The sequence below is a fragment of the Tachyglossus aculeatus genome, chromosome 24, assembly GCF_015852505.1.
Source record: "Tachyglossus aculeatus isolate mTacAcu1 chromosome 24, mTacAcu1.pri, whole genome shotgun sequence".
NCBI classification, from domain to species: Eukaryota; Metazoa; Chordata; class Mammalia; order Monotremata; family Tachyglossidae; genus Tachyglossus; species Tachyglossus aculeatus.
The window spans coordinates 16,334,030-16,356,504 of NC_052089.1; the positions used below are offsets into that span (position 1 = coordinate 16,334,030).

Genomic DNA, 22,475 nt, shown 5'->3' on the forward strand with positions numbered 1-22,475 from the left:
GATAATAAAAATCGACCATATCATGGATTTGCAATTTAATAAAAGGCAGATGGTGAGACTGAATGCTACAAACCAAGGGACCATAGAAAGGGCACGTAAAGGAACTTCAGGGTAAATAGAAATTCATGAACAATGAATCTAAAAAATCATTTTGGTGATTATATGATGTCATTTCAACCATGAGATAAATCTCGGTTTAATTCTGTAAATCACATCTTGACAATGAAGGTTCCTACAATATCAAGGAACTATGAATATGGGAGTGATTTTCCATCTCTGAAAAAATATATTCAAACCTCTAACTGATATGGTAGATTGAATGCTGAAATCAAGTAAAGGAAAACAGAATTTCATCATTGTTTAGTAGATCTGGTACAGAGAGTGGCAATTACTCAATGTTTTTCTAAAATCAAGATATATCAGGAGTATTTCTTTTAACATTTTTTTAAACCGGATGAGATTTTTCTGTTTAGAAAACAGTATGACTTTTGCAAATATGTGGGTATTTATATACAGATGTACATATATACACATACATGTATATATGTACATATGTATGCATTTTATATACAAATGTATATATACATTTATATACAGATGTATATAAATAACTATTTATGCATATAGATATTAAATATAGACTTCTAAAGATCTCTCTCTGTACACACACACACACACACACACACACACAAATATTCCCCACTTCCAGACTGTAAACCTGGTGGGGGCAGGGTTTGTCTCTATTGCTGAATCAAACTTTCCAAGTGCTTAGTATAGTGCTCTGTGCACAGTAAGTGCTCAATAAATATGATTGGATGAATGAACTTAAGTTGTTCCTTAGGCTTAACATCTCAAATCCATTTTACTTTCTCCCATGACCTATTTTCCATTCACTGTTTTTTGTTCACTCCTTTTTGTTTGCTTGTCTGTAGGCTCCATTATTTCCAGCTTCAGGAATGCTAACACGTGGCCTACTCTATGACTTGAGGCAAGAGCCTCAGAAGTAGGGAAGTTAGGAAGGATAAGACTACCCAATTGAGCTTGCCCATCCTTCGCCTCTGCCCCTAGCCCAGTTCCTTGCTGTGAGTTGAAGGGGTCTGGGATTTCTGTGTAGAAACCTCAGAAATAATTATCTTTCTGGTGGCAGCCTTTCACTCTTCAGCCCAGAGAAAACAGCTGGTTTGGGGGAGAGGCATCCTCACCTCTTTTCCTTATTGTTGCCAAAGCAAAGGAAAGAACAAGTAGAGTGATGAACCCTGCAGTGGCTACCATGGTAATTTCCAACTAGTCATTTTACTAAAGCACAGTACTGACCTGAGAGTCTGAGGACCCACATAGATAAATACGATTGATTGATAACACAGAAGGGAGAGGGAGCAGGGGAACTGAGGGCTTAATGGGGGAAGGCTCCTTGGAGGAGATGTGACTTCACTCTATACTTCACATTGTTGCCTGGATTGCTTTTCCACAAAACCATTCAGGCCATGTTTCCCCACTCCTCAAGTCTTAAGTGGTTCATTCATTCAGTCATATTTATTTAGCTCTTACTGTACTAAGTGCTTGGTTGCCCGTCTACCTCCGCGTCAAACAGAAATTCCTTACCATTGGCTTTAAAGCACTCAATCATCTTGTTCCCTCCTACCTCACCTGGTAACTCTCCTACTACAACCCAGCCTGCCCATTTCACTCCTCTAATGCAAACCTGCTCAATGTACCTAGATCTCGTCTATCTCGTCACCGACCTCTCGCCCACATCCTGCCTCTGGCCTGGAACGCCCACCCTCTTCGTGTCTGACAGACAATTACTCTCCTCATCTTCAAAGCTTGTTGAAGGCACATCACCTCCAAGAGGCCTTCACTGACTAAGCCCTCCTTTGCTCTTCTCTCATTCCCTTCTGCATGGCCCAGACTTGTTCCCTTTGTTCATCCCTCCTCCCAGCCCCACAGCACTTATGTATGTATCTGTAATTTATTTGTTTATATTAATGTCTGTCTCCCCACTTCTAGACTGCGTGGCCCGGGCTTGCTCCCTTTGTTCATCCCTCCTCCCAGCCCCACAGCATTTATGTACGTATCTGTAATTTATTTGTTCATATTAATGTCTGTCTCCCCCCTTCTAGACTGTAAACTCGCTGTGGGCAGGAAATGTGTCTATTTTTATATTGTACTCTCCCACGCACTTCATACAGTGCTCTGTGCACAGTAAGTGCTCAATAAATACAATTGAATGAATGAATGAAAGTGAGGTAATGTAGGTGGGGGCAAGCTGGTTGAGTGCTTTAAAGCCAATGGTAAGGAGTTTGATGTAGAAGTGGATGGGCAACCTCTGAAGCTTCTTGAGGAATGGGGAGACAGACCTAAACTATTTTTTTAAAAAATGATCCATGCAGCAGTGAAGGTTTTTTTTCCTAAATATGATTGGATTATTATTTTACTTTAGGTGATTTATTATCAACCCCAACTAGTTCCAAAAGACAATTTGAATGCTTTAGATTGTACTTTCCCAAGTGTTTAGTACAAGGCTCGGCACACCGTAAATGCTTAATAAATTCAATTCAGTTTTGAAATGGAATAGAACAGAGCTTACTTGATTTACATATCCATTAAAACTATGGGCCAATCAAGTTGAATGTATTTTAAATTTTTTTGTGGTCCATTACTGAGAGTTCCCTCCAAGTCCATGACCAGCTTGTTCTATGTTCTTATTTTGTCATATCTTAATTGACATTTGTAGCAACACTTGGACTTTTTTGATTACATTTTTTCACACTTTCATCCTTTGGAACAAGGAGGATTACTGCAGATCTTATGTCAATTTGAATGGCCTTTCCTAATGGCATTATTCATGGTAAGAGGGAATGATGGAATTAATTTTGAGATTTATGGTCATGTTTTACAATTCTAAGACACTTATGATGGATTTCTTCCTTCAGTCTTCAAACTACAGGACCTAATCCATATAACTTGAAGGCATTAAACCAATACTGATTTTTAAGGAAAATACTATTATTTAGTAATGCTTTTGAATTTAAAATCCTATAAACATTTTCTGAGAATAATATGGGTGGGGGTTAGTGTATACATGGATAAATATCCAGGGAAAATAATTAAGAAAGCATTGACCACAAGGCTTGAGGCAAAGGTTTTGGAATAAAACTTTTAAATTATTGCAAAGACTGAAGCAATTTTTCCTGTCAGTAGATGGCATGATATATAAGAGAAACTTGGTCCGAGTTGTTTGAGGAACGTTCATTTGTTTCTTTTTTATTAAATTACAGAAGGTGTTAGTGGACAATAATATTTTGTTGTATATGGCTTCAAAATACCTTGTCATACCTTGGAAATTCCATTAATGCAAAATAGAATTTTCAATTTGGCTCTTAGACTGTGAAACCCATGTGGTTGGGACAGGGACTGTGTCGACCCAATAACCATGTATCTACCCCACTGCTTATTGTAGTGTGTGTTACAACAATAAGCGCTTTACAAATACCACAATTATCATAATCAAATACTACATATTATACTACCAAAAAGCAATTCCTCCCAAATCAAAGAGTAAACCTCAGTTAACATATAGAACTATCCTTTTGGCAGCATTGCACATTAACTATAGCCACCTTAAAACTAGAAGAGGGTAGGAAAATTTGGGCCAGTATTCCTCAACTATCTTTTGGCCAAGGGTACAAGCCCATTATGATGATTCTCTGTCTCATCATAATGGGAGTGAGCCTATTACTAAAGATACAGCACTAGATGAGAAGGTAAGTCAAATTAGAGTGTTTTCCGTCACCTTTCTAGTTATTCAACCGGGAATGGTACCTCATGAGACCACTCAGATTATTGCAGTAATAGATGCTGAGGAATAGATTGGTAAGAAAACATGCCCACGTATTTTTCCTTTCTCTTTATTCTCTTTCCTGACCAGCTACTCTCTCCTCACAGTAAAACAATTTCAAGCCAAGAGGAAGGGGAGAATCTAAGGGGATATTTCTTTCTTTAAAAAAAATCAAATGCATTCTAATTTCTGAATATTTTTGTATGGTATTTATTTAAATGCCTTCTATGTGTCAGGCACTGTTCTAAGCCCTGAGGTAGATACAAGTAATCAGGTTGGAGGACATAGTCTATGTCCCACATGGGGCGCACAGACTTAAACACCATTTTACAGAATGGGGAACTGAGGCATGGAGAAAATTAGTGCTTTGCTCAAGGTCAGACAGCAGGCATGTGGTGGACCAGGATAAGCACTCAATAAATATGATTGAATGATTGAATTAGAACCTAGGTCCTTCTGACTGCCGGGCCTTTATTTTATCAGCTAGGCCATGCTGCTTTTCAATGTGCCTTGAAGAATGTTCTTCCTCGCATATCAATACACAGTACATTATAATGAAATGGTTTAATTTTCTTTGTGTCCATATTATTTCTGCAGTTGTTTTCAATGCATTACAAATCAGTCATACGCACCCTTCATTTAGACAAATCGTTTTGGAATATTTCCATAGAAAGAAGTCACTCTCAAAGGAGACAGTGGGTGATTCCTAATGTCACACGGTAGTGAGGGGTTCTACAAAATAAGTGCTCCTGTTCTCTGTCTCTCCAGATGCCTAAAGCAGCCAGTCCTATTGTTACTTGTATTCTGGCCTCTCTTGTCCAGGTGCTTGTCTCTTTCTATTTGCTGCTGGAAAGGGAAATTGTATACTATGGTGAATTCCACTTTTGTGACTTCCCCTAAGAATTCAGCCTGGAGAAGAAAAAAAGAACAGAAAAACAAAAAAACCCCAACACTCCTGATTGAAGGGGGTTTGATTCATTCTTTCTGAATTGATGCTATCAAAATCACAGCAGGATGAATTGTAATCAAAGTTTTTGAAAAAGAACATAAATTTGGGGAAGAGGAAAAGGGCATTCAACCTATTCCAACTCATTTTGGTTAACACTGTCTTCCAAAGTAGTATCTCACTTCCTCATTAATGACCCCAGAGCTTTCAATTTCAAACTTGGCTCACTAGACTATTGAAAAATTGTATTCCTCTTTGAGACCAAAGTACTTCTTTGTGTTGGTTCTGAATTTCTTTTTTCCCCACTCACTTCCATTTATGCTTTCTTTAGTTTTCTGCACCTAACCAAACACTGAATCAAGTGTTATTGAATAAGGTTTTCCATACTGTGTTCCATAGAGTAGGGAAGTTAATAATCCTCTCCCAAGATGAAAAATAACTGGCCTGAGATCAGATATGGCCATTTATGATTCTGTGCTCTTCATCCTAGATTCCCTAGGTGCTTATATGCCTGTCTCTTAATGGTGTCAGGGAAGGTTGCTTGCGTTTCCATCCCCACTCACTTCTGTTAACATTGAGATTAACTCTAATGCCCCTTTCTCCTTTAATACTATTAGCTCTATTTTTCAGATGTGATGGACAAACCGCTCCCCAGCATTAGTTCTGGCAGGCTTGAATTCAACTGCTTTAAACTAGTCCATTTCTTGTGGCAATCTGTTTGCTTTTCTAATTATTTCTTCATGAGGTGTTTTATAAAGACATCTGTTTATAAGCCAGTGTCCTTTTCTGCATAGGTATTCCCTGGTTAATACATTCAGGTGGGATAGCAGTGTGTATGGTATACACATTTTCTGGTGAAGTATACATTTAATTACACATAAAATGACATTGCTTAAAGAGCAGGAAATTACTGAGCACCAGGCAAGAAAGTGAGCAAGAATCATGAGAAGTTTTAAAGACTTGACAATAATTTCAACATGTTTTATTCAATTCTTTATGTTGGCAAAAATTAATGTTATTGTTTTAAACTTTTTGTGAAGTTTATACTTCGTGGAATGTGCTCTCATATTAATGTTCTACCAGATACAGTAGTTATTAGTGAATTCAAGATCACATTCCATCCAAAAGTTAGTATAATTAGTATCAATTCAGTGTTTCACCAGGCTTACCCTGGAAGTTAACAACTATGTTTCAAGTAAATGTCAGAGAAGTAAGGGCAAACCAAGCAATCTTTTCAGCTTCAGAAGCACAGCTCATGACTTTAATTCACTGACCAGTGGTGAGGTAGAGGTGTACAATTTTTATTAGTGGTGATGCCAGTAAATTTAAAGTGCTTTTCTATATTTTGATTTCTCCCCTTTTTTTCCATTTTTTAGCCTTGTTTTTCATATGGAGCACAAATACTACACACTACATCTAATTTAATACTTACATTTCACAAATTGGGCATTATTTGTACTTAATGATTATATTTTTCCCGCATCTGGAAGAAAACAATGTTTGGATTCTTATATCTTTAAGCTGAAGACAGATATCAAATTCAAGGATACCATATCTTATTTATTGGTTTTTGAAGTTTTAATTTTAATTCAGGTAACCTGCTTTCATCCTAAACATTGCTGGTGGTAGACCATAAAGCTGAAAGTAGTTTCAGGCCACTGCACCAATCACATTGGATTGGAGGCCATCTGATCAGCAATTTTCCCTGATAAAGAATAGTGCTATATAATGACGGAGAGCCATATGACAACCTCCCCCATTATTAGGGAGGTGGTTTCACCGACTTGAGGAAACAGTATAGTGACAGTTTGACAACCTAACCAGTGTTGAAAAGGCTACAATTCACCTGTAGAACTTGTATTTGAATACACACACACACACACATGTGCATGCACAACACACCTTTTGGGATTTGAAAACGATTATAGTGATGATGACTCAATTAAATAAATAGATATAAACACAAGAATCAAAGTAGCTGTTGGGTGAACATGACCAGGGGAGGATGAATTGGGAAATGCCTTTTGAATAAGGTGGCTTTGTGGGTAGGCTCTGTAAATCACAGGGAATATAAGATTTACAGGATTTGAGAGTGAAGGGAATTTTATGTAGGGGGAGAGAAGTAAGCCACCAATAAGAGATGGGTGAGTTGCAAGTGAGGAACATTTTAAGGGTAGCTTGGGGACATAGAAAAAAAGACGGCGCGTAGAACAGAGAGAAAGAGGTGAAAAATCTAAAATTCACTGATGAGGACTTAATGAGTTAGAGAAATGGATAATCACTGGAGAATTTTGAGGTGAGGAGTGATGTGTTCTGACTTGTATTTTACGAAGATGATCTGAGGGGTTGCATGCAGGATAGACCCAAGTGGGGGAGAGAGAGGATTGGAATAAGGGGATGGAATGTAGGAATACAGCCAGGAGGTGTTGACAGTTTCATCCAGTAATTGTAGTGGATGATGGGGGTGTTCTGCCAGAAATGACTGATGAGCCTTATTCCTGACACTATTGGTCTGAGATTTTGGGAATCAGAACTCATTCTAGTGCTAGTTTCTCGCACAGCATCATTCAAACTTTTGTCCATGTTCCCTCTGGGGCACAGAGGACAGCAAGCAACAAGGCAGACATAGCACACTGTGAAGTGCATGTGCCATCTTCATCATGTTAGCAATATACAGAACTGAGATTAGAAACTAAGTCTTCCTGGGCCTGATTTCCAGAACAATGTCATCTTACTTGACTGACGGCACATGCGAACCTGGTATGAACCAGACTGTGGAGAAGGGGTGCACTGATAAAATATGGTAAAAGAAGAAACTAACAGAGATTAGAAGATGAAATGAGTGTAGAAGTAAAGTCAAAGATGACTTGCAGGCTGGGAGCTTCCTGGACAGGAAGAATAAAGGTTTATTCTACTCAGTGACATCCCTAAACTAAGCTAAACTCTTGCTATTCTAACCCCACCAGCTGTCCGTAACTAGTATGATAGGTAAGGCCTCACACCTTATCAAGGTACTCAAAGCACATAACAAAGATGGAGGTTTCCAGCACGGTCTAATGGACTGAGAATGGGACCGGGAGTCAGAAGGACTTGGGTTCTAATCCCAGCTCTGCCACTTGTCAGCAGTGTGACTTTGGGCAAGTCATTTTGCTTCTCTGTGCCACAGTTCCCTCCTCTGTAAAATGGTGATTAATGCTGACAGCCCATATGGGACACAGACTGTGTCCAACCTGATTAGTTTGCATCGCCTCCAGTGCTTAGAACAGTGCTTGACACATAGTAAGCACTTAACAAACACCACCTTTATTATTATTATTAATAAATCTCAACCTGTCCACATGGATTTCTGACACATGGAGGAGTGGAGAAGCAGCCTGGCCTATGAGTCAGAGAACCTGGGTTCTAATGCCAGCCCTGCTATGTGCCCGCTTTGTGATTTTGGGCAAGCCCAACTTCTCTGTGTTTCAGTTTCCTCATCAGTAAAATGAGGATTCAGTATCTGTTTTTTCTTTCACTTACTGTGAGCCCCCAGGTGGGATGGGAATCGAGTCGGCGCTTAGTACAGTGCTGGTCACATAGTATGTAAGCTTGTTTTGGGAAAGACTTGTTGTGGGAAAGGCTTGTTCTAGACTGTGAACCCATTGTTGGGTACGGACCGTCTCTATATGTTGCCAACTTGTACTTCCCAAGCGCTTAGTACAGTACTCTGCACACAGTAAGTGCTCAATAAATACGACAATGAATGAAAGGGCTGTGGCTATCAACTCTCTGTTCAATCTTAAAGTGCTCTGCAGAGCCTAAAGGACAGAGCATGTACCTGGGAGACAGGAGGACCTGGGTTCTAATCCTCTCTCCACCACTCGTCTGCTGTTTGACTTTGGGCAAGTCACTGTTACCTCATCTGTAAAATGAAGTGTGATACTGTAAGCCCCTTGTGGGACACAGACTGTGTCCAACCTGATTAGCTTATATCTACCCCAGCACTTAAATACAGTGCCTGGCATATAATAAGCACTTAACAAATATCATAAAAAAAGTTTAAACAAATTCCACTGATGAGGAAAATATGCACCTAAATACCACAATTATTATTTTTGATAAAAGTCAAATCTTTCATTTCTCTGCATCTGGCAACACTGTAAAATGTATCCCTGATAATCTACTTAGGTTGAAGGCTGAGTTTGTAAGGACTGGAGGTTGGTGGGGAAGAGGTTAAGTGGAGTCATGAAGTGGAGCTTTGTGCAGGGCCATGGGGATTGTCCCACTCCATTCATTCATTCATAACTACTCAAATTCTCCATTTCAACAACAAGATTGTTTACCATTTCCCTTCATTTACTTTATGTTGTAACAATATAGAAAACAGCTCTAGGGATATTCATTGCTTGTTTTAAGCAGTTAGGGGTCTCTCAAAATATCCAAAATCCTGCGCTTAAGAACACTGCGATTTTTAAAGATTAAAAAAGGAAAAGGCAAAAGCTTAATTCTTTCTGGTGCCTGCTTTTAGTCTGAGGTAAAGCTGGGTAGAAAGAAAAAAATTGTTTTTAAACTAATGGAATGAGGGCTCTGTATCAAATTGATCGCAGCCAAAAGAAATAAACAAGGTTAAAATGAAGCTCTTAAACATGTTTGTTGAAAATTGCCCATGCCACATGAGCACACCCAGAAAATTGTCCAGACTCTAAGTATTTTGCTTTCCATAATAGCTGGTACTATGAGGAAAGGGTGAACCTAGATTTTCCTCAAATATTCTCTCAGTTGCTGGAAAGGAAACGGGGATGGTTTGTAAATATTTACGATTTTGTCTACCATGCAAGTTCTGCCAGTTAGAGGTAAACGCTCTGGTGACAGAAAAGGTCACAATCAGCTCAAGGAAAAGGGCACATCTATCCAAGTTATTTCCTAAAATGCTCCATAGCTCAAGCAGAATAACTGCAGATATCTAATGACACGGACTTGATTTTGTAACCTGTAAATATACTGTTTCCTCCAACCAGTGGACTGTCTTCCCAGTAATAGTGGAAATGGCCACATGTGTCTCTCTCCATCCAGGACTGTAGGGCATCCAGAAGAATTGAGATGTTTTTAGCTACAGTGTGGCTGAGGAAGAGATCTGGGTGTGATACTGGGCTTGAGGTGTTGATTGGACATCCACACAATGATAATAATAATAATAATGGCATTTATTAAGTGCTTACTATGTACAAAGCACTGTTCTAAGCACTGGGAAGGTTACAAGGTGATCAGATTGTCCCACTGGGGGATCACAGTCTTAATCCCCATTTTATAGATGAGGTAACTGAGGCACAGAGAAGTTAAGTGACTTGCCCAAAGTCACACCGCTGACAATTGGCGGAGCCGGGATTTGAACCAATGACCTCTGACTCCCAAGCCCGTGCTCTTTCCACTGAGCCACGCTGGACATAGAGGTGTCTTTTAGACTGTGAGCCCACTGTTGGGTAGGGACTGTCTCGATATGTTGCCAACTTGTACTTCCCAAGCTCTTAGTACAGTGCTCTGCACACAGTAAGGGCTCAATAAATACGATTGATGATGATGAGGTATCCTGGAGGCAGGAGGAAATGTGAGATTTCAGAGGAGAGAGGCCAGGGCTACTGAGGTAGATTTGTGCATCATCAGCACAGAGATGGTATTTGAAGCCATGAGAAAAGGGGTAAATTGAGACTACAAACACAAAACAAACACCTACAGTTACTGATGGGAGGCAGATGAGTGCCTGTGAAGGAGCTTGAGAAGTGTTGGTTAGATAGGTAAAAGGAAAGCTAGGAGTGAGCTGCCTCAGTGAGACCAAGATTAGTGTTTCCAGGTAAACAGAGTGGTCTGCAGTGTGGAAGGCAGCCAAGAGGTGGAAGAGAATTAGGACAGAGTCCGGGTTAATAACTGGTTTGGCAAAATTCCTGGAATGTAATCAAAATAAGTACAAAAAAACACCATTTTCATCAGCATCATAATCATCATCAATAATATTTACTGGGAGCTTTCTGTGTGCAGGGCATTGTTTCCAAGTGCTTGGGGGAATACAACAGAGTTGGTAGATATACTCCCTGACCTCAACGAGCTTACAGTCTAGAGGATATTTAGAGCTCTACCTCCTGTCTGCAAAGTGTCTTTTATCATTGAGTAGTGAAACCAGAAATATTTGTAACAACTAAACAGACAAATCAAATCTGATCATTTAATTAGTATGCTGCTGTAGGAAACTGCTTTCAAAGTATTCAACCTATGTATTATAAGCCACCACACAGGGAGTTTACTGCTGGTATCTTGGAACCATAACTTTTTAAAAAAAACCTCATCATTGTTTCTTAGTGCTTGCTTCTCTTTCTCACTACATTCTAACATTTCTTTGTCTTTCGTGCACTATTTCTCCGTGGGTAGCTCAAAAAAGTATTGAAGTATATTAATGAGATCATGTGGGAAAAAAAGGAGCAACAAAGTACAAAACCTGTTGAATTTCCTTTTGATTTACAGAAGAGAGGGAACAAAAGCATGCTGCATAGGTAATTCTGGCAGTTTAGCCTCATATAATGAAACAGATGCTCAAGTGAATTTTTTATTCTGTTGCAATGGCAAGATGAAAAGACAGTACAGCCAGAGGAAAGGAGCAGTAAAAGTGATCTTATTTTACAAATCTGGTAATGCAAAACCTTTGTCAGTAAAACTTCTCAATTTTAATTTGAACCAAATTCCAATAATCGAATTGTCATGCTTCCCCAACATATCCCTTATGCACATGGTGGTGCAGAACTCATGTACCAAAGTTGGAAGACTATAAGGGGTACCCTGCCTCCAATTCCAGAGGTCTCTTAGCCAATATGAACAGTGCTCTCACAGTGAGCGCTCAATAAATATGACTGACTGACTGAAATACCAGCTGGGGCACAGAAAAATTGGCAATGGCACTGTTGGTTTGGAGCCCACCTAAGAGCAATTTGAAAAAAATGTCATAAAGTATCTTATCATGACACTTTCCTAGTTCCATGTTCTACTTCATTGGGTCTCTGGGATCCACAGGTAGCATTTCAGACAGGATGGACTTATCATTTCCTCTAGAGAAGCACCGTGGCTCAGTGGAAAGAGTACGGGCTTTGGAGTTGGAGGTCATGGGTTCTAATCCCGGCTCCGCTGCTTGTCAGCTGTGTGACTTTGCGCAAGTCGCTTAACTTCTCTGGGTCTCAGTTACCTCATCTGTATAATGGGGATGAAGACTGTGAGCCCGCCATGGGACAACCTGATCACCTTGTATTTACCCCAGCTAAGAACAGTGCTTTGCACATAGCAACTGCTAAACAAATACCATCATTATTATGATTACCCAGGACAATAAGGAAGGATTCCCCAAACTCCAGGATCTGCAGTAAGGGCTTGCTTCCTCAAGCCCCACTTCTAGTCTTTCTCCAGTCAGAACAATGCTGTTGTCAGAAACAAGTGACCTCTTCAAAAAATCAATTCATCGGTAAGCTTATTCTTAATGTCACAGGACCTGTCAAGCCTTATCTTGTCATTAGTCCTTAGACTCTGTCTTGTATTTAGAAAGTGATTCGGTGAGGGACCAGAGCAGAAGAAAAATATTGCACGCCACAGATAGTTTTATCCCTAGCTACTTGCCCAGGGAAAGTGATGACCTCAATTGAGATGGAACAGCTAATAGGAGAAGCAGAAGTGGCTATGGCTAGGGGAGCAGCTTTGGGGGATGAGAAAGAGTCTTGAACCCCCACATATTCCTGACTGCCTAAAGTATTGGTCCATGTAAATGTTGAGTCCCATCCCTTCATGTGTGTGTTTCACACACTCAAAACACCATTTTAGGAAACATAACAGGTTTTTTTTAAACATTTCTTGTTGGCTGTCTTTCCTAAACTAAATATACAGTCTTGGAAAAGGCACATCAACTTCTGTATCAATACCTGTAAAGGAGAGGCAAATGAGTGGCTGCCAGCAGTATGGGAGTTTCTGCTTCTCGAGCCTCTACCTTACTTTCCAGGTTTCATGCTGGCGATAATAATAATAATGGTATTTAAGCACTTAATGCATGTCAAAAACTGTTCTAAGCACTGGGGCAGATACAAGATAATCAGTTGGACACAGTCCCTGTCCCACACAGTCTTAATCCCCATTTTATTCATTCATTCAATTGTATTTATTGAAGAGTTACTGTGTGCACAGCATTGTACTAAGTGCTTGGGAAAGTACTGTACCACAAAACAGTGACATTCCCTGTCCACAGTGAGCTCGCAGTCCAGAATGGAGGAGACAGACATCAATATAAGTAAATAAAATTACAGATATGTGCACATAAGTGCATTGGGGCTGGGAGAGGGGAAGAACAAAGGGATAAATAAAATTACAGGTATGTATATAAGTGTTTTGGGGCTGGGAAGGGGAAGAGCAAATTTAGCAAGTCAGGGTAATGCAGAAGGGAGTAGGAGATGAGGAAAAATGGGGGTTAGCATGGGAAGGCCTCTTGGAAGAGATGTGCCTTCAATAAGTCTTCGGGACAGATGAGATGAGGTCACTGAGGAAGAGAGAAGTGAAGTGACCGGGCCATGGTCACACAACAGACAAGTGGAGGAACCAGGATTAGAACCCAGGTTTTTCTGATTACCAGGCCCTTCTCTCTATCCACTCAGCTATGGTGTTTATTTTCCATAGCCACCCCAGCCTTTTCTATTTTCTGCTTTCCTCATTTTCTGAAGACAAGATTTTGGAGGTGGCATGGCCTGGTGGAATCATCATAAGACTGGGAGTCAGGATACTTTGGTTTGAGTCCCAGTGCTGCCATTGGCCTTCTGTGTGCGCCTGTTGTGACCAAGTCCTTTACCCTCTCCATGTCTCAATTTTCTCATCTTTAAAATGGAGATGATATGGTAAGCTCCTTGGGCAAGTCATCTAATCTCTTTGGGCCTGAACTACCTCATCTGTAAAAGACAGGGTGCTAGACTGTGAGCCCAAACTGGATAGAGGCTGTGTCTGATCTCATAATCTTAACTATACCCCAATGCTTAGAACCTAATCAGAGCGTAAAGATGCCATTATTACTATTATTAGGTCATAATCGATTAGATTAAAAGCTAGGTGAGAATTCCAAACTACTTTCACCATCAGTAATATCATTCCATAAGAGTATAATATTTTCACAAGAAGAATCTGTCATTGAAACACTTAATCTGCATAAACCACAAAATAGTATTAGTCTTCTTTCCTCTTCCATTGATAGCATTCAATATACTGGGGACTAGGACTCAAAAAAGGAGGAATTAATAAACTACATGAGATGGCAATGGGTGCCTACAACAAAATACAAAATAATGGTGACCAATACTTGGGCCAGTTGATCTGGGGGACAAATTTGCAGCTGGATTTATATGTTGACAATTTGTAATTATCAGTAACAACCCTCCTAGTGTTGTGAACACAGACATTCTGTCTTTGTGAGGTTTTATTGATGGCAAGTACAACTCTGGACTTCTAGATACAATTAGGTGATTTGGAGGATATGCCTGGCTACTCCCATTTTGGGGGATTTTGGTGTTTTATATTTTATCATTATCATCGATGGTATTTATTCAGTGCTTACTGGGTGAAGAGCACTGTGCTATGTGTTTGGGAGACTACAGTACAACAGAGTTGGTAGACGAGTTGGCTGCTCACAATGAGTTTATAGTCTAGAGGGAGTTTAAGGAAGAGGAGTGCTTCCTTGCCAAATTTTTTGTGAGAGTTGAAAACTGATATCCCACCCTCCCAGTTAGGGCTCCACAACAATATTTGACTGCAGGAGCAGCTTAATGTTGAGAAGCAGTGTGGCCTAGTGGAAAGAGCATGGGCCTGGGAATCAGAGGACCCGAGTTCTAATCCCAGATCCACCACTCATCTGCTGTGTGATCTTGGGCAAGTCACTAAACTTCTCTGTGTTTCCTCATCTGTAAAATGGGGATTAAGACTGTGAACCTCATGTGCAACAGGGACTATGTGCAACCCAGTTAACTTATCGCTACACCAGTGCCTAGTACAGTGCCTGGCCCATAGTAGGTACTTATAAAAGACCATTAAAATAATTTAAAAGGCTACTCAGAGGGCCTGTTGGCTGCCCTCTTTCCCCAGTTAAACAAGGAAGCATCTATGTTGTAGGGTACCTCTAAGTGGTTACAAGGTCATCTTGGTCATTTTAGTCATTCAGATCAGTAGTCTTTGAACTTGAACTTTGAACTCACTTATGATGTACACGATCAGAACCGTAGGCAAACATGCACACACAATCATTGTGCTGCTTTTAAGAAGGAGAATTCCTTGACTACATGTCATGAAAACAGAATACTTAAGATTGTCATTTATTCTTCTTGAAAAGAGCCCTTTTTTATTTTTGTGTGTTGCCAAAAAGGTACAATATGTGTATTACCCTTTCCTTTTAACCTCCTTCTTTCTTCTTTCTGTCATGTAGGTCTCCATCTTTTCCACATGCTCAGCCTAAAGACCACTTGGTTTGTCATTGAACTGAACTTGAATTTGGCCTCTCTCTATTTAGTTAGACTAAGACCTCATACTGTTAAATTGATAACGGAAAATGTTTAGGGCAACTTCTGACTTTTTATGAGGCCGTTCTAGCATACTCAATATCTGACATTTTTTCACAAAAGGCTACTTAGATTTTAGCTGTCATGCTGAGGTGAGAATGTGATACTTAAGATTTTCAAAAAAACCTAAAATCTCAAATACAACTATTTCAGACCAATAGGGCCCATTAAATAAATGATCTGCTCAAGTGCACTCCTGCTCCCACAGTGGCCTGAAAGAATATATCCCCCAAGCCATGCACAGTTCATTCCTTTCTGGTGACAACAGGGTCAATTTCACAGCAGCTTTAAATGATAGTCATTAAACTATGTTTGGGGCAATGGCTTTTTCTGAAAGGGAAGGATGTGAAATTGTCCTTTAAGAAATATTGATTTAAAAGAATGCCTAGTGATTATCTTGCATATAATATCATCTTACCTATAATCTTTTCAAGAAATGTAAGCTGAAAGATTTGCTTAGTTCTTTCAGCTCTTCAAAAGACTCTATCGGTACATGTATTCTCTATTTTATCGTTCGGCAATTTATAAGCACTTTAAGCACTAAACAGGTTCATTGTTGACATGTTTTACTTCACTGCCCCTTAGACTCCACCTCCCTTGGATGATAATGCCATAAAGTTGAGAGTTTTCAACTTTACTGTGGGGAGTGAGGGAGTGGGAGAAGAGAGGAGTAAAAGGGGAAGAATAATAGAAGGTGGCCAATACCGACCTGCTACAGCTCTTTTAAGAATTATGTTTCTCTATTTTACTGTGTCACATGTATTGCCATAACACCCTAGTTTGGTATAAGCTTGTTTTCATGCAACAGATTTAGGAAGAAGTTGTGTTTTGAGATTATATATCTTGAATGAGACAGGGATAGATGGATTTAAATGAGAAAAGTTTAAGAATATGCATTTGATTTAAAAAGCAACACATCTTTTTGTCTAGCATCATGCCCAAATCACTGCTATGATCACTCCCAACCTCCTGTGTTCTCTCAACAGCCACTGATAAATGAATCAACCAAGTGCACCATATACTCCCCCAACCTCCTTTCCTCCTGGTATAATTCTTTAATTGATTTGGGAGTTTAGTGACAAGATCAATATATCATTTAAAGATATCGAGAATGATACGAGTCACTAGACCAGACTCAAGGGAGTGACAGCAGTCTCTTGCCTTTCAAAGGTCTTTTATTATTGATCAATCTAAATCAGAGATATCCATTTTTATTTGCACGTAGCCATAACACCAAGTATAAACTACTGTAGGAAAATATTACAAGTTTAATAGAATGAGGACGTTTACTTAAAAAATCCCTCCAATTCATTCCATTCCCTCTAGAATACCTGATGTACCTTTCCAAGTTCCTCCCCAAAATGAGAAAGATATCAATGTTCAGTTTCTTCTTATAGTTTAACATTAGATTGATGTATTATTTTATTTAATTACCCGCTAGTCAAAAATGTTCACATTTCTTCTATTGAATTTTTCTGCTTTTAACAACCGTTATAGTTTCCTATTTATAATGTTTTTCTAGGCTAGAACAAAGAAGCATACTGTACCTCTTAGGCTGATGGTTGTTGCAGATGTGGTTGTGCTGCTTGTTATGGCTACAGTGGTTGTGACTGTTGCAGTGGTAAGGGAGGGGATGGTAGTGGTAGGAAGCAAAGTGTTGGGAACATCTGGTGAGTGGAAAAAACAAAATATAAAACAAAATCATATCATGCAAACAAAAGAGAAACATAATAGTGGTTCAAATTGTAAATACAAATATGACTATGTAAGTTGCTTAATTAACATGACTGAACAGATTATATTTTAAGTGCAGTACTATACCATGCCATTCTTGACATCATCTCACTCTTTTGTATGTTCAAATATAGAAGGAGCAAAATAGGTTTCTTCGATAAATGATCTGGCTTTTCCAGATAAGAGAGTGAAAGTTAATGACAAGAATTCATTTCTTTACTGCAGCATTTTAAAAGGCCTCACATATTAGAAGCCAGATATGAATAAAACAACATGCTGGGTCAGAAAGGGAGACAAACACACACACACACACACACACACAAACACACACACACACATACACACAAGGAGGAAAAAACACACAAGTGCCATATTAAATAAAAAAAAGGTTAAAACAAATGGCAATATGCATGTTAAACAGCCCCCTGTTTTATCAGCCAGACTCATGAAAGCCAAGAGGGAGGGGTGAGGCTTCACTCACTCTAAACTCTGTCTTCAATCTGATTTTCTTCCTTGTTCCCCCCCAGTTTTTTTGCGATCCAACATTCTTCTGAGATTCCCAGCAGTGCTACCCTTCTGTTTCTTTTGGGTTATATACGCATACCGAACCTGACCTTTCTAACTCTATCCACTGAATTAATGTCTCAGGCTGAAGTACTTACCGCGGAGCGTAGGGTTCCACCATAGCATTCGGCCAAAAGTCTCTATTGGTTAATTATGCTGAAAATTTAGGAAGGCCTAGCCCTGCAGGCCACTGCAGCTTGGATTAGTGACCACATTCTCGTACCCACAGAGTTTATAGATTCAAATACATAGGAGGCAACAAATGTGTTGCAAAGGGGGAAAAGGTTGGAATTCTGCACCACCAAAAGCAATAGAGATCATTTTTTATTACTGAGAAGCGCAAAAGTAGGAAGTATGAAGAGCAAAATAAAATGCAAATTCTAAACAATCAAATATCTGACTGACCTCAGTTTTTAAAAGGAAAACTCACTAGAGTCAAAGCTTGCCCTTGAGTGGCTAGGCGTATAATTTACTTAGTGAGGAACTTTAAAATTGAAGTTCACAAATTACCTGTAATTACCTTACTAGGGCTTTGATTTCAAATGTTTGCTATAACAGTCCCACTGCTCAGGCTTTTTGACAGATTATTTTGCTATTAAAATGGTTTCCTGCCACTCTCTCAGTTAAGGCTTTCGAGTCATGCCTATTTTTTGCCTATGACTTTTCTCCTAATAAATAGAACCTTTCCGTCTCCAGTGTTTACCTGCTGGATTTCCAACACTGGAGACAGCAGCAAGCGGCATGAGATCACTCTTTCATCCCGAGTGTTGATGTTTACACCTGTTTTCAACAGGGAAAATAATCCCAAACCAGCCAAATTAAGAAAACAACCTTCTAGAAACTCAGTGGCGCTACATTAATCACTGGGGCCCACTGCACTATTGCCTGTGGTGTGACTGCCGTGATAATTAAGTAGAACCGACTTTTAACAAACATTTTAAATGAATGAACATGCTAAAGAGATACACCTCATGTTCCTTGTTATTTACATTATCTTCCTATCCAACAAGATTCAGTCTCAACTGAAGGCCAAGGTAGTAAGAATAGTATAAAAAGACTAGTCTTTTTAACCATTGTGCTAGCTGTTAAGTGGAAGAAGATGTTCTCTGAGGACTGATCTTGTTTACCTTGTTTTTGTACTTTTCATTAAGCTCATCCTCTAGGCTGTAAACTTGTCCTCCAGAATGTAAGCTCATTTTGGAAAGAGAACATGACTGATAACTCTACTTAATACGATGCTCTGCACATAGTAAGCCCTCAATAAATACCACCAATTGATTGAATTGTATTTCAGAGCATTGTACTCATTGGGAGAATACAACAGAGGTGGTGGAAACACTGCCTGCCCCACAAGAAGTTCGCCCTACTCTCCCAAGTGCCAAGAATAATGTCCAGCAAGCACTGGGCTCCAATATGATTTACTGATTAGAGGAATAAGGTAGGAGGGCTATTCTTCAAAACTGTGATCTCTGAGCACATTATTAAGTGAATCCTACCTATCGATAGCCTACATATATAAATCAGTGTTTCTGGTTGTCAGTTCTCCCGGTTGCCTTAAATCTGCTCCCTTTGTATCCATCTATTTCAGTTTGTTGTCACTGGGTTGCTTGCTATTGCATGGGGGCTTGGAATAGAGTATACTAAAAGAAGCTTTACATGCCAAATGATTTATCTCAATTTTTGATCCAGAAATAGAAATAGGTATTTTTAGTTTCTGAGAAATAAAATGTTGCAAAATCATTTCCATCCCCGCGTTTTAAGATTTGGTCAGGCTGAAAATTCTCTGGGAATTCAGGTATTTTTTCCACAGGAAAACAATACATTTAATCAGCAATTTGGCGTGCCTTTTATAACCCTGAAAATCCAGCCTTAGGGATGGATTTAACTCTGCCAATGAGTATGTTACAGAGTTATCCTGACAGACCCACTGTGCGAATGTCTGTGTTCCTTCTTTCGAAACAAGCGAGAACAGAAGAGTCTCTGTGTTGACTATATAAAATAGAGAGTGGATACAGTCTTAGGGATGTTGGCAAAACCTGGAGGACCAGAAGTGAAAGGACTCACTTGGGACTCTTTTTGGATCTATTCACTTGTTTCCATTTTGAAAGAAGGGTGAAGAAGAATCAGTTAATCAAGTAATGGCATTTATTGAGTGCTTAGTGTATGCGGAGCGCTGTACAATGTACTTGGTAGAGTACAGTATAACTGAGTAGATGCTGTCCCTTCCCACAAGAAGATAGAGGGGACACAGATGTGGAAATAAATTACAGATATGTACATAAGTGCTGGGAGGGTGGTGTGGGTATCAAGTATTTTTGAAGGGTGCAGATACAATATGTGCAATACAATAGAGAAGCAGCATGACCTACTGGCAAGAGCACAGGCTTGGGAGTCAGAGGCCATGGGTTCTAATTCCGGCTCTGCCACTTGTCTGCTGTGTGACCTCGGGCAAGTCACTTCACTTCTCTGTGCCTCAGTTACCTCATCCGTAAAATGGGGATTATTACTGTGAGCCCCATGTGGGACAATCCGATTACCTTGTATTTCCCCCAGTGCTTAGAACAGGGCTTGGTGCATAGTAAGCGCTTAACAAATACCATCATTATTATTATTGTTAATATCAAGTGCTTAATGGGTACAATACCAAGTGCTCACTGAATGGTCTTTTATTGAGTGCTTACTGTGTGAGCAGTACTGAACTACATGCTTGGGAGAGTACAACATAACAGCTTTGGAAAACACAGTCTCTGCCCATAACTCCGCTCCTCTGGCGCTAATCTCCTCACTGTGCCTCGTTTTCGCCTGTCCCGCCGTCGCCCCCTGGCCCATGTCCTACCCCTGGCCTGGAATGTCCTCCCTCCACACATCGGCCAAACTAGCTCTCTTCCTCCCTTCAAAGCCCTACTGAAAGCTCACCTCCTCCAGGAGGCCTTCCCAGACTGAGCCCCCCCTTTTCCTCTGCTCCCTCTGCCCTACCCCCTTCCCTTCCCCACAGCACTTGTGTATATTTGTACATATTTATTACTCTATTTCATTAATGATGTGTATACACTTATAATTCTATTTATTCTAATGGTATTGACACCTGTCTACTTGTTTTGTTTTGTTGTCTGTCTCCCCCTTCTAGACTGTGAGCCCGTTGTTGGGTAGGGACCGTCTCTATATGTTGCTGATTTGTACTTCCCAAGCGCTTAGTACAGTGCTCTGCACACAGTAAGCACTCAATAAATAAGATTGAATGGATAAATGAATTCATCAGTAGCATTGATTGTCTAATGTGCAAAATACTACGCATAACTGGTAACAGGATCAAATTTCCCTTATAAGTACTTCATAGAATCACAGATATGGAAGGGATCCTGAGAGGTCATTTGGGGCAGCTCCTTGTCTCCAGCCTGGTGATAACCTTGGTGTTACCTTCTACTCGTCTCTCTCTCTCATTCAACCCAAAGATTCAATCTGTCATTAAATCCTATTTGTTCAACCTTCACAAGATTGCTCAAATCTGCCCTTTCCTCTCCATCCAAACTGCTACCATGTTTATCCAAGGATTTATCCCATCCCACCTTGATTACTGACCTCCCTGCCTTCTGTGTCTTCCCACTCCAGTCCATACTTCACTCTGCTACCTGGATAATTTTTCTACAAAAGCATTCAGCTTGTATTCCCCACTCAGGAACCTCCAGTGGTGCCCATCCACCTCTACATGAAACAGAAACTCCTAACCATCTGCTTTAAAACACGCAATCACCGTGCCCAATCCTACCTCACCTTGCTGTTCTCCAACTTGCACGCATGGCTCCTCTTGTGCCAACTTACTCTTTGTACCTTGATCTCATTTTTCTCAACACTGAACTCTTGTCCACATCCTACCTCTGGCCTGGAATGCCATCCCTCTTCATATTCATTCATTCATTCAAATGTATTTATTGAGCACTTACTGCGTACAGAGCACTGTACTAAGCGCTTGGGAAGTACAAGTCGGCAACATATAGAGACGGTCCCTACCCAATAATGGGCTCACAGTCCAGAAGGGGGAGAGAGAGACAACAAAACAAAACATGTAGACAGGTGACAAAACATGTAGACAGACAATTAACAAATATCATCATCGTTATTATTATTATTGTTAATATCAAGTGCTTAATGGGTACAATACGAAGTGCTCACTGAATGGTGTGCCTCCCCACCTTCAATGCCTTATTGAAGGCACATCTCCTCCAAAAAGCCTTCCCTGACTAAGCCCTCATTTCCTTTTCTCTCACTCCCTCCTGTGTTGCCCTTGTACTTTGATTTTCTCCCTTTATTCACCCCTCCCTCAGCCCCACAGCACTTATGTACATATCCCTAATTTATTTTTATTTATATTAATGCCTGTCTCTCCCTCTAGACTATAAGCTCATTGTAGTGCACTTGTCTACCAATTTTGTTATACTGTTCTCAGTATATTGGTGAATTATCAAACTATCCAACTGTTTGTTGGATAGTTGGTTGATAGCCTTAAAGCCGAGTGTAAGGAGTTTTTGTTTGATTCAGATGGCTTTGAGGAGTTAAGCGGAGGGGTCTGGGCAACACTCTAAGATGATCAACTTTTTGAGATGATAAAGCTCAACTTTAATGAAGGGACTGACATTTATGACTTCTACCTGACATCATTTCAAATGTTTCAGTTGTTATCAACTTACAGATTCAGGATGAAGTTGAATCTATCCCTTGTTTTTGCAGAGAGTATAGCTAAACCAACAATCCTCACCCCCTGTTTATCACTTTTAAAGCAAAATATAAACTAAATCATTGTTCC

The 22,475-nt window shown here is 39.9% G+C and overlaps 1 protein-coding gene across 6 annotated transcripts in view; it reads right to left on the reverse strand.

The window, feature by feature from the left end:
* The window catches only part of CADM2 (cell adhesion molecule 2), an 861,189-nt gene that overhangs the window by 48,188 nt on the left and 790,526 nt on the right, over positions 1–22,475 (reverse strand). For 4 of the 6 annotated variants that reach the window (XM_038766105.1, XM_038766103.1, XM_038766109.1 and 1 more), the window contains one exon: positions 16,924–17,043. The exons of the other annotated variants lie outside the window; for them this stretch is intronic. In XM_038766105.1, coding sequence (XP_038622033.1) covers positions 16,924–17,043 — 120 coding nt within the window. The remainder of the gene's footprint in view (positions 1–16,923; positions 17,044–22,475) is intronic. 6 annotated transcript variants of the gene reach the window in all.